The 16,583-nt window shown below is 61.6% G+C and overlaps 1 protein-coding gene across 1 annotated transcript in view; it reads right to left on the bottom strand.

Moving 5' to 3' along the window:
- IKZF1 (IKAROS family zinc finger 1) overlaps positions 1-16,583 on the bottom strand; it is an 83,821-nt gene that overhangs the window by 23,472 nt on the left and 43,766 nt on the right. Inside the window, exon 4 of the mRNA XM_080663873.1 lies at positions 1,124-1,384. Within this exon, the coding sequence (XP_080519999.1) occupies positions 1,124-1,384 (261 nt within the window). The remainder of the gene's footprint in view (positions 1-1,123; positions 1,385-16,583) is intronic.

A 16,583-nucleotide genomic window follows, 5' to 3' on the forward strand; every position in this document is an offset into this window, starting at 1 on the left:
CAGCGGGCGTCACCCACAGCCGGCCTCCCCGGGGACGTCAGGAGCCGGGGCCCGTCGGGAAATCCAAGTTTGCTCACTTTTAAAACCTGCGCTTTTACCGAAAACGAACGCTTCTTTAAATAAACTTTCCCCAGATGCGCGACCCACGGGAGACATCACTGTGACTCAAACCTGGACGTCACAGCCGCCAAGACCCGCCTCTCCCGCCGGCGCCCGGGCCCGGGGTTCCGGCTCCTCTTCCGTGTCCCTGCCCCGGGGACCCGCACGAGGCCGCCTCCCCCCCGGGACACCGGGGCACCCGCCCTGTCTCCACGGCACGTTTCTCCTCGTGGCCTGTCCCTCCCCCGGGCTGGGCGCTGACGCCGCTCCGTGACGACCTGCTGTGCCAGCCCCGGGCTGCGCGGACTCGGGGCGCCCGTGGCCACGGGGCGGGCACATGAACTGCCATTCCCACGTTTATGGGGGAGGGCGGCGTTTCTGTTCAAGAGACGGGGAGGCACGCACAGGCGAAAGCACCCCATTAGTGGGGACTGGACAGCGGAGGGAGGAGCAGGTGACGGGCGGGTCCCCAGGCCGAGGCTGGGCACAGGGAGGGGGCCGCCAGCGGGGACTCGCCCTCCCCTGCCCCGGGTGAGCAGCGGACACTGGCCTGCCCGGCCTCCGTTTGGGGCGCTCACCCTCCAGCCCCTGTTCGGACCCCCGAGCCCCCAGCAGCACTGATTCCGAGGGGGGAGCCACTGACCGCGGGAGGAGGGGGGGGAGCCGTTGACCGGGGGGGGGGGCGGGGGAGGACTGCCCTCTGGGAGCCACCGCTCGGCCGGGGTTCCGCACACCCAGCCCTGACGCTGCCTGAGGCGGAGGCTTTGGGGTTTCCCTGGCACGTGACCCTCACAGCACCCACCGCCCCCACGGAGAGGGCGCGCCCCGGACACGCCCGGCCCCGCGGCTGCCGGCCTTCCGGTCTCGGGTTCGGGTTCTGGTTTCTGGGGTCAAATGGCCCGAGGGAAGCCCTTTCCCTGCAGCCCCGGGGGGAGGGGAAGGACGTGCTCTCCAGGGACGGTGGCGGGGACAGGGCCGCCCGCCGCCCGCCCCCCCGGGCCCTGGAGGACGCGCCAGGCCTTACCCGTGTGGCTTCTCTTGTGCACCATGAGCACATTGGGGCCGATGCACACGATCCCACAGACATCGCACTTCAGCTTGCCGTTAGGGAGCCGGATGCCGCCAGCGCCTGACAGCGCTCTGCCGCCCGGGCCGCCGTGGGAGCCATTCAGGTCCTCGCCCGCGGCGCCCAGCACGCGCAAGTCCTGGGCACACGCCTCCCCATTCATGTCACAGGCACGCCCACGCTCTTCATCACTCTGAGCCTCTACTTTCACATGACCGGCTGCAAGACACAACACAGGCCTCTGTCACCGCAGGCACAGGCAGGCGGCACCGCGGCAGGGCGGGGTCGGCGCCCCACGGGGCCCGGCGCCCCCCACGCGGGCGCCCAGCGGCTGCTACCAGGGATGGCGGGAACAACGCCCCCCCCCTCCCCCGCCTGCCCCTCCACAGGTCCCGGTGGCCGTCCGCCAAGGTGAAATGAAGGTTATGTTACTCGGTGAAGGCAGGGCCCTCGCTCTAAGCAGGTTAGGGTCCCCGGGTCGCAGGACAGCGTGGTGCCTCTGGGGGAGCCTGCGCCCTCCCCGCCAGGGGCCCCACCCAGAAGGTGAGGGCGACCACCACCCGGCGTCAGGGCCCGGGGCTGGGACCTCGCCTGGCAGAGTCCCTCCTGACCGCTGCCCCGCCAAGGGCTCCCCGGGGCTCCTTGGAGAGCAGACTGACGGACAGTAAGCGAGTGCAACGTGGACCCCGGCTCACGGCCACACGGACCCGGAGACCAGGAGCGGGGGTGGCTCTCCCTTCAGGCCCTCTGCAGGCGGGCGTCTCTGAAGGGCTTCGACGGGATTCCAGAGCCCAGAGCTCAGAAGGGCCTGCGTCCCCCCCTCCTCGCCCCCCGCCCCCCCCCCCCATGCAGGGGCCACGTCCCAGCAGGCCAGGCAGCAAGGACAGCAGACAGGCTGGGGAGCCGTGTGCGGAGGCCCGGTGGGTGCTGCTGCCCTTGGCCTCCCGCTTTCCCCGCCTCAGTGCTGCCGGGACCTTTCCCGGTGGAAGGGGACTCAGCCCACGGCCCACAGCCCACGGCCCACGGCCCACGGCGTCTGCACCAGGAACAGGATGTAAAGCTCAGGCCTCGGAACTCCGCCACCTGGGTGACGCCTAACCACCCCCTGGCGGCTCTCCCGCGAGGCTGGGCCGCGGAGCACAGGAGCGGAGGAGCGCTGGCGCGGCCAGTTCTCCGAGGCGGCGCTGAGGCCCGCGGCCGTGTGGGGCGGGGCCCAGGGCTCCGGGGCTGGGAGGCTGGGAACCGGGCCACGGACGCTGGTCCCCCCCCATGTTCCTCCACTCGGCTCCGTCTCCTGCCTTTAGAGGCCTCCCTTCAGAAGAACTGATTCGCTTTCCCAGCGGCCCCGCCAGCAGGTGGCGGGCAGCACCGGCCAGAACGCCACTTGCTCTGGTCACTCAGGTGGACAGGCGTCCCTGCGGCCGTGGCCGCCCCGTGGCTCGTGCTGTTGGGGGTGCTGTGAGGTGCAGGCGGCAGGAGGGCAGGGTGGCTCTGAGTCCCTTCTTTGTTCGGTGACTGAGAGCACATTCCTTACAGCCCGGGACCGTGACACTAAGAGGGGGCCAGGACAGGGGAGGCCACAGGCGAGCGTAGGCAGGGCCCTGATTGGCCCTAGAAGTTACAGGAGAGGAGTTAGTTACAGGAGAGGGGTTAGTTACAGGACAGGAGTTAGTTACAGGAGAGGAGTTAGTTACAGGAGAGGAGTTAGTTACAGGAGAGGGGTTACAGGAGAGGGGTTAGTTACAGGAGAGGGGTTAGTTACAGGACAGGAGTTAGTTACAGGAGAGGAGTTAGTTACAGGAGAGGAGTTAGTTACAGGAGAGGAGTTAGTTACAGGAGAGGGGTTAGTTACAGGAGAGGGGTTAGTTACAGGAGAGGGGTTAGTTACAGGAGAGGTGTTACAGGAGAGGAGTTACAGGAGAGGGGTTAGTTACAGGAGAGGGGTTAGTTACAGGAGAGGAGTTAGTTACAGGAGAGGGGTTAGTTACAGGAGAGGGGTTAGTTACAGGAGAGGGGTTAGTTACAGGAGAGGGGTTAGTTACAGGAGAGGTGTTAGTTACAGGAGAGGTGTTAGTTACAGGAGAGGAGTTAGTTACAGGAGAGGGGTTAGTTACAGGAGAGGGGTTAGTTACAGGAGAGGGGTTAGTTACAGGAGAGGAATTAGTTACAGGAGAGGGGTTAGTTACAGGAGAGGGGTTAGTTACAGGAGAGGGGTTAGTTACAGGAGAGGGGTTAGTTACAGGAGAGGGGTTAGTTACAGGAGAGGAGTTAGTTACAGGAGAGGGGTTAGTTACAGGAGAGGGGTTAGTTACAGGAGAGGGGTTAGTTACAGGAGAGGGGTTAGTTACAGGAGAGGGGTTAGTTACAGGAGAGGAGTTACAGGAGAGGAGTTAGTTACAGGAGAGGAGTTAGTTACAGGAGAGGGGTTAGTTATAGGAGAGGAGTTAGTTACAGGAGAGGAGTTAGTTACAGGAGAGGAGTTAGTTACAGGAGAGGGGTTAGTTACAGGAGAGGGGTTAGTTACAGGAGAGGGGTTAGTTACAGGAGAGGAGTTAGTTATAGGAGAGGAGTTAGTTACAGGAGAGGAGTTACAGGAGAGGAGTTAGTTACAGGAGAGGAGTTAGTTACAGGAGAGGAGTTAGTTACAGGAGAGGGGTTAGTTACAGGAGAGAAGTTACAGGAGAGGGGTTAGTTACAGGAGAGGAGTTACAGGAGAGGGGTTAGTTACAGGAGAGGGGTTAGTTACAGGAGAGGAGTTACAGGAGAGGAGTTAGTTACAGGACAGGGGTTAGTTACAGGAGAGGAGTTAGTTACAGGAGAGGAGTTAGTTACAGGAGAGGAGTTAGTTACAGGAGAGGGGTTAGTTACAGGAGAGGAGTTAGTTACAGGAGAGGGGTTAGTTACAGGAGAGGGGTTAGTTACAGGAGAGGGGTTAGTTACAGGAGAGGGGTTAGTTACAGGAGAGGGGTTAGTTACAGGAGAGGAGTTAGTTACAGGAGAGGAGTTAGTTACAGGAGAGGGGTTAGTTACAGGAGAGGAGTTACAGGAGAGGGGTTAGTTACAGGAGAGGGGTTAGTTACAGGAGAGGGGTTAGTTACAGGAGAGGAGTTACAGGAGAGGAGTTAGTTACAGGAGAGGAGTTACAGGAGAGGGGTTAGTTACAGGAGAGGGGTTAGTTACAGGAGAGGAGTTAGTTACAGGAGAGGAGTTACAGGAGAGGAGTTAGTTACAGGAGAGGGGTTAGTTACAGGAGAGGGGTTAGTTACAGGAGAGGGGTTAGTTACAGGAGAGGAGTTAGTTACAGGAGAGGAGTTACAGGAGAGGGGTTAGTTACAGGAGAGGAGTTACAGGAGAGGGGTTAGTTACAGGAGAGGGGTTAGTTACAGGAGAGGGGTTAGTTACAGGAGAGGAGTTAGTTACAGGAGAGGAGTTAGTTACAGGAGAGGAGTTAGTTACAGGAGAGGAGTTACAGGAGAGGAGTTAGTTACAGGAGAGGAGTTAGTTACAGGAGAGGAGTTACAGGAGAGGGGTTAGTTACAGGAGAGGGGTTAGTTACAGGAGAGGAGTTACAGGAGAGGAGTTAGTTACAGGAGAGGGGTTAGTTACAGGAGAGGAGTTAGTTATAGGAGAGGAGTTAGTTACAGGAGAGGAGTTAGTTACAGGAGAGGGGTTAGTTACAGGAGAGGAGTTACAGGAGAGGAGTTAGTTATAGGAGAGGAGTTAGTTACAGGAGAGGAGTTACAGGAGAGGAGTTAGTTACAGGAGAGGAGTTACAGGAGAGGAGTTAGTTATAGGAGAGGAGTTAGTTATAGGAGAGGAGTTACAGGAGAGGAGTTACAGGAGAGGAGTTAGTTACAGGAGAGGAGTTAGTTACAGGAGAGGGGTTAGTTACAGGAGAGGAGTTACAGGAGAGGAGTTAGTTATAGGAGAGGAGTTAGTTATAGGAGAGGAGTTAGTTACAGGAGAGGAGTTAGTTACAGGAGAGGAGTTACAGGAGAGGAGTTAGTTACAGGAGAGGGGTTAGTTACAGGAGAGGAGTTAGTTACAGGAGAGGGGTTAGTTACAGGAGAGGGGTTAGTTACAGGAGAGGAGTTAGTTACAGGAGAGGGGTTAGTTACAGGAGAGGGGTTAGTTACAGGAGAGGAGTTAGTTACAGGAGAGGGGTTAGTTACAGGAGAGGAGTTACAGGAGAGGAGTTAGTTACAGGAGAGGAGTTAGTTACAGGAGAGGGGTTAGTTACAGGAGAGGAGTTAGTTACAGGACAGGAGTTAGTTACAGGAGAGGAGTTACAGGAGAGGGGTTAGTTACAGGAGAGGGGTTAGTTACAGGAGAGGGGTTAGTTACAGGACAGGAGTTACAGGAGAGGGGTTAGTTACAGGAGAGGAGTTACAGGAGAGGGGTTAGTTACAGGAGAGGGGTTACAGGAGAGGAGTTAGTTACAGGAGAGGGGTTACAGGAGAGGAGTTAGTTACAGGAGAGGAGTTAGTTACAGGAGAGGGGTTAGTTACAGGAGAGGAGTTAGTTACAGGAGAGGAGTTAGTTACAGGAGAGGAGTTAGTTACAGGAGAGGAGTTAGTTACAGGAGAGGAGTTAGTTACAGGCGAGGAGTTAGTTACAGGAGAGGGGTTACAGGAGAGGGGTTACAGGAGAGGGGTTAGTTACAGGAGAGGGGTTAGTTACAGGAGAGGAGTTACAGGAGAGGGGTTAGTTACAGGAGAGGTGTTAGTTACAGGAGAGGAGTTAGTTACAGGAGAGGAGTTAGTTACAGGAGAGGGGTTAGTTACAGGAGAGGAGTTAGTTACAGGAGAGGGGTGAGCCACGCTGGGCTGCAGGGACTCACTGAGAAGCAGAAATCACAGGGACAGAAGCGGGACACGGGGGCTGCTGTCGGCTCGCTGAAAAGTCCAGGCTGGAAGCAGCGGGAGAGAGACTGGGTGGGGCTTTGGCTCTGGGGGCGTTATAGCCAAGGAGCCACGCCAGGGCTGCTGGGAGCACTCTGAGGAGTCTGAGCAAAGGCGACCTGGAGACCAGGTCAGAGGTGAGCCCGGGATGAGTCAGAGGTCACCCCTGGAGACCGGGTCTGAGGGACGAGTCTTCGCTGCTCGCCGCTCCCCTGCACTAAGTCTTGTGGGGCCCCGGAGAGAGGAAAGTCACGGTGTGGTGCCCCATGGCCAAGCCGCGTCCAGGGCGCGGAGCCCGGCCCGCCGGGCACAGACCCGCAGGTGACCTGGGCCTGGCGCTGGGGGCCACTGGCTGGCACAGGGGAGTCCCCCCATTTATTTTTATTTATTTTTAAAATATATTTTTATTGATTTCAAACAGGAAGAGAGAGATAGAAACATCAATGATGAGGAAGAATCATTGATTGGCTGCCTCCTGCACACCCCCTATTGGGGGATCAAACCCACAACTTGGGCATGTGCCCTTGACTGGAATCGAACCCGGGACCCTTCACTCCACAGTCTGAAGCTCTACCCATTGAGCCACACCAGCCAGGGCGGGAGTCCCCCATTTAGAAAAAGTTAAAAAGGTAAAGATGCTCTCCTGAGAGGGTAGACGCGTGGGCTGGCCATGCCCCAGAGAGAGCCGGCTGACACGTGCCTGGTCCCGGGAGCCCACGCTCTGATGGGCGCCCGGAGCAGGGACACTGTAGGGCGGGAGGGGCGAGGACAGCGTGAGGGGAAGCAAGCAGGGATGCCACCCTCACCCCCAGAGGTTCAAGCCAGGGGACCAGTGGTTCGGCGGGCGGGGGCGGGCCCTTCTCATGACTATGCCGTGGGACACACGGTCTGAGCTGTAACAGGACCAAAACAAACAGCAGGCTTAACAGGCCAGCCCGTCCCCCACCAGCCTGAGGCCGGGGGAGGGGGGCTTCAGAGCCAGAAGAGGCCCCGCCCACAGGACAGGGACAGAGACAGGGACAGGGACAGGGCCCTGGACCCGCCCCGCCTGGGCTCCGGGGGAAACGCAGACAGCATCGGCCTCTGTGGCGAAGGAGGAGGGACCGTGACTGTGGGGACTGGACGGAGGGCTCTCTCCGCGTGAGCCAAGGCCACACACGCTTCCATCAGAAAGCGATTCCGACGTCGTCCGCCCAGGAGGCGTCCAGGCCTGGGGGCTCACCACGCTCCGGTTCGAATGAAAAAACCAGTGGGGACAGAAACTCTCCTGACGCAGCGCGACTGGCCGGTGGACCTCCCGCAGAGTGGGCCCATGGGGGGGGTGTGGGACGAGGGCCAGTCAGTGACGATGTGCAGGAGGCGACACGCAGGCGCGTCCGAGCTGCTGCAGACACGGCGACGCGCGACGCGACGCGAAACTCGGATGCTAACGGCACGATCCCCGACGCTGCCGACGGGGCGTCCCGACGGGGGTGTGAGACGTGCTAAGCGTTTTAAAGGTGCATGACACCACGTATGATAACGCACACCATTCGAAGTGTCGGTGGCTTCTTTCCGTTGGAAAGATGTGTGATTAGGGGTGTTGTGAGCCCTACTTACTGTGTCAGGCCTTTCCATGGGATAAAGTCCGGGAGAGAGAAAAGCGCAAGTGTGTGACACGCCTTTCCTCAGGTGACGAGGGACACACACCGGCACGGAGAAGGTCCGGGGCTGACACGGGAGAGGCTTTTAATTTTTCAGAAGAAAAGAGGCGCTGAGGAGTGAGGACAGTTCCCCACCGTGGCCACCAGGTGGCGCTGTTGGCCCAGAACAGTTTGGTTGCTGTTGGGCGGGGACTTGAATGGCCACTGGGCCAAGGGGACAGTTAGGATTTGGGCACATGGGGGAGGGGGAGAAGGAGAGATAATACGAGGACCTGGGAGCCCATCCGTGTGAATACGTAGACGGCAGTGCATCAACACGCATCCCACCTATCGCACGGAAGCTCCAGCGCTGACCGGGAGCACTTCCTACACACGGGGTCTTCACCACAGGACCGGCCTCGACCCCCTCCTGCTGAGCCTGCACGCCCCGAGCTACGACTGTGTCTGAGGTCGTGGTATCTTACTCCGAGGTGCCCCTGGGCCCCCGACATCTCAAGCGTGTGACCGTCCACCTCAAAACTCACATTGGCTCTGTCCCAGTACTTCCTGCCTTACACAGTCATAGCAGCACACGCACACACAGGTACACACATATGTGAACATTTACCTACATACACGCATGTACATCCCTGTCCCAGTACTTCCTGCCTTACACAGTCATAGCAGCACACGCACACACAGGTACACACATATGTGAACATTTACCTACATACATGCGTGCACACCCGTCCCAGTACTTCCTGCCTTACACAGTCATAGCAGCACATGCACACACAGGTACACACATACGTGAACATTTACCTACATACATGCGTGTACACCCCTGTCCCAGTACTTCCTGCCTTACACAGTCATAGCAGCACACGCACACACAGGTACACACATATGTGAACATTTACCTACATACATGCGTGTACACCCCTGTCCCAGTACTTCCTGCCTTACACAGTCATAGCAGCACACGCACACACAGGTACACACATACGTGGACATTTACCTACATACATGTGTGTACACCCCTGTCCCAGTACTTCCTGCCTTACACAGTCATAGCAGCACACGCACACACAGGTACACACATACGTGGACATTTACCTACATACATGTGTGTACACCCCTGTCCCAGTACTTCCTGCCTTACACAGTCATAGCAGCACACACACACACAGGTACACACATACGTGGACATTTACCTACATACACGCGTGTACAACCCTGTCCCAGTACTTCCTGCCTTACAGTCATAGCAGTACACACACACACAGGTACACACATACGTGGACATTTACCTACATACACGCGTGTACAACCCTGTCCCAGTACTTCCTGCCTTACAGTCATAGCAGTACACACACACACAGGTACACACATACGTGGACATTTACCTACATACACGCGTGTACAACCCTGTCCCAGTACTTCCTGCCTTACAGTCATAGCAGTACACACACACACAGGTACACACATACGTGGACATTTACCTACATACACGCGTGTACAACCCTGTCCCAGTACTTCCTGCCTTACAGTCATAGCAGTACACACACACACAGGTACACACATATGTGAACATTTACCTACATACACGCGTGTACACCCGCAGAAGTAAACGTCAGGCTGGCGCTGGAAAGCTGAACCTAAGGAGCCTTCGGAAGAGCGCGCTCTCCGGACCCTGGTGAACAGGGAGGGCAGCCAGCCGGGCGGCGAGAGCAGGGCTCGACGTGATGGGTCCTGTAGGGCCCTCACGGTTTCTGACAACGGGAACCCCGCCGCCCGTGTGCGACAGCGGCCACCTCAGAGTCGCCCCGTGCCCGCGGACGGACTCCCCAGAGGACGGACTGAGCCGGGCTCTGAAGCCGCCACCCTCAGGGGCAGCCGCCTGACTCACTGGGAACGCGCAGCTCTCCGCCCGCAGGGCGCTCTCCACCCCCCACACGCCCTCCGGACCGCACGCACGGGCCCGCTCAGCCTGGAGCCTGGGACCGGGAGGCGGCCAGCACCCGCTGCTGACGGCTCAGATCAGGAGGCCCCGCGGCGGCCCCCCCGCGGCCCCCCCCGCGGCTCCTCTCAGTTCTGGAGTGAACCCTGGGCAACGGACGGGCAGCCTGTGCCCGCTCCTGCCCGCAGACATGGAAGGCTGACGGGACACAGGCCGGGCCGTGGATGTTGACCGACGGCCCGCCGTTTCCTCATCTCCTCGGCGGAGAGGAGACACCCACGTTAGCAGCGGCACTGCCAGCGGGCTGGGGGGGGGAGCGGCGATTCCGTCCATGCCACTGTCCGTGTGCCCCGGCACACACGCCACGTCACTACAGAGGGACGCTCCATGGCACCTGTCACATCTAAAATGTCGCTGTGGCTTGGCTGGCGTGGCTCAGGGGTTGGGCATCGACCTAGGAACCAGGAGGTCCCGGTTCGAATCCCGGTCAGGGCACAGGCCCGGGTTGCGGGCTCCATCCTCAGTGGGGGGCATGCAGGAGGCAGCTGATCCATGATTCTCTCTCATCGTGGATGTTTCTCTCTCTCTCTTCCTCTCTGAAATCAACACAAATACATCTAAAAATAAACAAACAAACACATCTATAAATCAACACAAATACATCTAAAAATAAATAAATACACCTATAAATCAATACAAATACATGTGAAAATAAATAAGCACTTGGCTGTAGAGGTTATGCTGTGGATGGGAGCTGTTTGCTGAGCTGAACGGTCAACATGCGTTGATCTCACATTGACAAGCATGCAGAAGGCGATGGAAACACACAGACACACACAGTACCCACGCTATGGGAGCGGAGCCTGAAATGAGCACACGTGTCCGTGTTTACCCAGAAGCAGAGCGTATACTTACGAGAGAAAGAATTGGAAATTATTGCGTGAAAATCCCTAAAGCCATCAGCCCCGTATGAAACTGCAACAAGAGAGCAGAGAGAGGCGGTGAGAGCGGGCAGAGGTGCCCAGGCGTGCCAGGAAGCCGCACTGGCTTCTCTAGAGAAGGCGGTGAGAGCGGGCAGAGGTGCCCAGGCGTGCCAGGAAGCCGCACTGGCTTCTCTAGAGAAGGCGCTCCTGCTCCAAACCTTTATGGGCCCCAGGTTTGTCCTCAGACCCGCCGTGGCTTGAGCCGCCGGCTCGGTCCTGTCCCAGCAAACACTGGGCCCCGCCCTCCTGTCCTGGCCAGAACTCTCACAGAGCCCTCCCCTCCCCCCCTCTGGCCACACAGGGCTGAGGGCAGCGGCCCCAGGGCATGTGCTGGCTGGCCCACCGTGTGGTCAGCGCGACGCTGCCCGCTGCCCGGAGGCCGTCTTCAGGGAGCTCTCCCCTTCGTCCCAGCCTCCCGGCCCCGCCGTGCGTCCTGCCGCCACGGCCGTCTCAGGTGGAGGGGCGTGGAGGTAAGTGTTGCCTTTTAAATCGGGGGCATTGCCAGAGGCGATGTGACATAAACTCTGATGACACCCGCACGACCCCCGGACACCGCCGACGGGGGGTCCCGGTGACCGATGCGAAAGGCAGGTGTCGGCGCCCCCCTCAGCCCCAGGCCCCGACTCGCGTGGCGTTGGGCACAAAAGGGGGCGTTCAGGTCGCGCTGACCGGGCCAGCGGAGGGGCTCTGGGTGCGAACGGAGGCAACGCCGCTAAGGCGTCCCGCTGTGGGGACTGCGGCCTGGGCGTCAGCCCTGCCACGCACCGCTTCGCCACGTGCTTCCGTGTCCCCATGACCGTGCGACACACGATCGATACCAACGCCTTCGCTGGACACTGTGCGGTCCCCCTTTGGAGGGAATCACTCCTCGCCTGGTGTAATGACAACCGACTCGGACGTCTGTGTCCTCAGTGTGTGACTCCCCAAGAACTGCAGAGTCTAAAGCCAGACTGGCTGTGGTGCGGAGCCCGCCGGCGCTCCCCGGAGCAGGGCCGGGGGACTGGCTGCTGCTCGCCCACCACGCGGCTCACGCACACCAGCTCCCAAGGCGAGTGGTTAGTCCTCACGGGTGGGCGGGTCAGTCTGTCCTGTCCTGTCCTGTCCGCCTCCACTGTCTCCCCATCAGCCCGCACTGTGGGGGCGGCGCTGCAGCTTTGCCAGTGCCGGGGGCGCCGAAGCCCTTTCCATGCGCTGCCCCTCGCCCGCACCAGGTCCTGGGAGGCAGGACTGTCACCGCGTCCCAGGGAGGAGCCCGGGCCGCCAGGCGGGTCTGCAGTGTGTCCTCTCGGTGGTCGGTGTGCAAATGTGCAAATGTGAGAGGCTATCGAATCAACACCTTAGGGTCAGCATTCGAAACAGGCACTGTCCTGTGAAGGAGGGCCTGGGAAGCTATGTCAGTTACGGCAGCAGCACACATGTGCGCACACACACTCACACAACTCACACACACTCACACACATACACACACACACACATACACACACACTCACACACATACACACACATATACTCACATACACTCACACACATATACACACTCTCACACACACTCTCACACTCACACACTAACACACACACTCACAAACACACACACACACTCACACACACACTCACATTCACACACACACACTCACACACATACTAACACACACACTCACAAACACACTCTCACACACACACTCACATTCACACAAACACTCTCACACTCAAACACTCACACACACACACTCACACACACACACACACACTCACACACACTCACACTCTCACACACACTCTCACACACTCACACACACACACTCACACACACACTCACACACACACACTCACACACACTCACACACACACTCACACACACACACTCACACACACACACTCTCACACACACTTACACACACACTCACACACACTCATACTCACACACACTCTCACACACACACTCACACACACACACTCACACACACACTCACACACACACTCACACACACTCTCACACACACACTCACACAAACACACACACACTCTCACACACACACACACACACACACACACACACTCACACATGAAAATTAGGGCGCATTAACCAGCCCTCGGAGCAAACCGCCCCCTCGTCCTCCACGCCGTCGCCGTCACCGGGGAGCAGGGGAGCGGTGGCTGGGCCTCAGCCAGTTCCACCCAAACCCGGGGCCTCTGTCCCATAAAAGGCGCCGAGCAGGGGACTCAGCACCTCGCTGTCGAGGTTCCAGGAACCACGTTCCGCTCACCAGGAGTCCAGTGCCTTCACCTGGCAGGAACGCCTCGTCCCTGACCCGTCACTGGCACGTCCCTGTAAGAGGCTGCTCATGCCTGGGACCCGGGTCCTGCTCCCACGGCCCAGCTGAGGAACCTTCTAGAAGGAAGACCCCCCCCCCCCACACGTGCACCGTCATCGGCATTGAGCTGCGCATGTGACAGTCCGCCGTGGCCACCCCAGGGAGGCGCGAAAACATCCTTCGAGTCCCAGACCCACCCTGGCCCTCTCCTGGCAGCAGACACGCTCAGATGTGTACTCAGGAGAATTTAGAAATGTGCTGGCATTTGGCTTTTATACATTTCCTTTAAATCACATTAGCCTCCCGGGCACGGCCAGGCCGTGTCTCATTAACTTGCGGGACTGTGGTTTGCAGTGACCTTTGCAATGCGTTCCACTGTCGCCTGTCGCCCCCCTAGAGCAGGGCCCCGAGGCAAGGGGGGCACCAGGGCCCCGAGGCAAGGGGGGCACCAGGGCCCCGCGGGCCAGACACCCAGGCCAGGCGCCCGCTAGAGAACCTGGGGTTGGGGGGGGGGAGGCTGGGGGACCCGGGGGCTGGAGGACCTGGGGCTGGGGGACCTGGGACAGTGAGCCGGGGCTCCCTCACATCTGCCACCCGCCCCCGGCTCCTGTCTCTGGTCCACAGGCTCCGGCTCACTGTCCCAGGTCCCCCAGCCCCAGGTCCCCCAGCCCCCGGGTGCCCCAGCCACCGGGTTCCCCAGCCTCAGGTCTCCCAGCCTCCCCCCGCAACCCCAGGTCCCCAAGCCCTGAGCAGTGGCCAGAGAGGTGAGGGGGGGAGGGGAGGGGGAGGGGGAAGGGAGAGCAGAGGGGGAGGGGAGGGGAGGGGAGGCAGGATCTCAGGGCAGCGGGAGGGTCTTTTGTGTTTCTATCCAAATCCGATTCCAGCGAGGGAACTGTGTGCGGGTGGCAGACGTGAGACGGTTCCCCTGACAGGCAGCCCCCACCCTTGGGACAGTGGGCAGCGGGCGGCGGGCGGGCGGGCTCATAGTCAGGAGTGGGGCGTGCTGCTGGCGGTGGGGGGGGGCGTGTGTGGCTCTGAGTCTGCGTGGCCGCAGGTGTGGGGGGGCACCCACCCTGGGCAGTGCCCGCGAGGGCAGGAGGGACGGGGCTGTGTCCACTCACAACACGGAGGAGGGGAGGAAGGGCCGAGAGGGACGGGCGCCCACACGCTGCCCTTGTCCGGGTGGGGGCAGGGTGCCCCCCTGCTCCCAGCGGGGCGCGTGGCACCACTGGGTGTGCCCGGCCAGGGCGACTGCCGGCTCAGGTGCGGCTTCCTGGGGCTGAGCGGCCGGCGCAGGTGGAAGTGGGTTTGGCACAGGAAGCCTGGGAGACGAGAGGAAACCTCTGATGCTCTCGCCCACCGCCCGCCGTCCAAGTGTGGGGGCTGCCGGCTGTCCCACGGGGAGGCCCCTCCTGACTGAGGTGGGCAGCCAGGAAGAGGAGGGTGAGGACCCGACACCCACCCCTCTGTCCTCCCGGCCCTGCCCCCACGCCTGCCTGTCCCTCCTGTCCCCATGGCTGGCGCCACGTCAAGCCCCAGAGATCCCAGGAGCCCAGGCCGGCCTCAGGGAGGCCAGAGATAAAGTATCGCCCCCTGGACACGCGGAGGGTGGATCCGCCGCCCTCCCTCCCCTCCCTGCGGAATTCCAGCAACGGTGACTCAGCAAAGGAGAAACCGCCCCGGCTCCTGTCCCTGGTCCACAGGCCCCGGCTCACTGTCCCAGGTCCTCCAGCCCCAGGTCCTCCAGCCCCCGGTTCCCCAGCCACCGGGTCCCCAGCCCCAGGTCCTCCAGCCCCAGGTCCCCCAGCCCCAGGTCCTCCAGCCCCAGGTCCTCCAGCCCCAGGTCCTCCGGCCCCCAGGTCCCCCAGCCCCAGGTCCTCAAGCCCCCAGGTCCCCCAGCCCCCAGGTCCCCCAGCCACCGGGTTCCCCAGCTTCAGATCTCTCAGCCCCAGGACCCCCAGCCCCAGGTCCCCCAGCCCCAGGTCTCCCAGATCCCCGCCCCCCTTCCCAGATCCCGCAGCCCCAGGTCTCCCAGCCCCAGGTCCCCCAGCCCCAGGTCTCCCAGCCCCAGGTCTCCCCACCCCAGATCCCCCAGCCCCAGGTCCCCAAGCCCCAGGTCTCCCAGACCCAGGTCCCCCAGCCCCAGGTCTCCCAGATCCCCCCCCCGCCCAGGTCCCCCAGCCCCAGGTCCCCCCACCCCAGATCCCCCAGCCCCAGGTCCCCCAGCCTCCGGGTCTCCCACCCCCAGGTCCTCCAGCCCCAGGTCCCCCAGCCACCGGGTCCCCCAGCCCCAGGTCCTCCAGCCCCAGGTCCCCCAGCCCCAGGTCCTCCAGCCCCAGGTCCTCCAGCCCCAGGTCCTCCGGCCCCCAGGTCCTCCAGCCCCAGGTCCTCCAGCCCCAGGTCCCCCAGCCACCCGGTTCCCCAGCCTCAGGTCTCCCAGCCTTCCCACCCCCCCCAGGCCCCCCAGCCCCAGGTCTCCCAGCCCCAGGTCCGCCAGCCCCAGGTCCTCCAGCCCCCAGGTCCCCCAGACCCAAGTCCCCCACCCACCCGGTTCCCCAGCCTCAGGTCTCCCAGCCCCAGGTCCCCCAGCCCCAGGTCTCCCAGCTCCCAGCCCCCCCTTCCCAGGTCTCCCAGCCCCAGGTCCCCCCACCCCAGATCCACCATCCCCAGGTCCCCCAGCACCCCCCACCCCAGGTCCCTCAGCCCCAGGTCCCCCAGCCCCAGATCCCCCAGCCCCAGGTCTCCCAGACGTCCCCCCCCCCCGCCCAGGTCCCCCAGCCCCAGGTCCCCCCACCCCAGATCCCCCAGCCCCAGGTCCCCTCCCCGCTCAGGTCCCCCAGCCCCAGGTCCCCCCACCCCAGATCCCCCAGCCCCAGGTCCCCCAGCCTCCGGGTCTCCCAGCCCCAGGACGGGCTCCCTTCAGGCACAGATTAAGATGAACACGCAGGAAACTGCTGATCACCCCTGATGCCTGCCCCGTGGTGGCCCCGTCCCAGACTCGTTTCTTCCCGAGTGCTCTTTGTGGGCCCCAGGCTCAGGTTCGCTCGGGGGTGGGGCTGTGGGCCTGAGGCCTGTCCTGCGGGTCCACCTGTGTTGTCTGTCCTGCCATCCGGCCCCTCATGTGGTGGCCAGACGGTGCCCTGACCTCTCCTTATACCTTCAACCCTTTGCCACTGCCCGCCCCCCCCGCCCGACACGGACCCTGGAGGGGTTCCACTTCAGTGCCGTGAGGGACTTTCTGCCGGGGGGGGGGGGGGCGGGGGGCTCGGCCAGCTCCTGCCGCCCTGGGAACCCAGGAGAGTTCTGATGGACGAGGCCCAGGGCCAGGGCTGTAGGGAGGGAGCCCCCTCCCCCGAGACCCTGCCCTCCCCCCGCCGGTGGACTCTACCCCAATTTCCTGGGCCACCTCCCGCTGACTCTGCACCCCGTGTCCCACCCCCACGGGGCCCTGGGACACGGCGGAGTGGCCCCGAGGAGCCCGAACAGGCCCCTGAACCACGATGCTCGGCGTTTCCTCCCGGACAGACCCAGGGGATCCGACCACTTTCTGGAGCGCCTGGGGCCAGCTCTGCGTGCTGCGGGCACAGTCCCCACCCCCGTGGCCTCAGGCCCGGCCCAGCACCCGCTCTGCCCCTGAGAC

The sequence above is a fragment of the Plecotus auritus genome, assembly GCF_963455305.1.
Source record: "Plecotus auritus genome assembly, chromosome: 4".
Lineage (NCBI taxonomy): Eukaryota > Metazoa > Chordata > Mammalia > Chiroptera > Vespertilionidae > Plecotus > Plecotus auritus.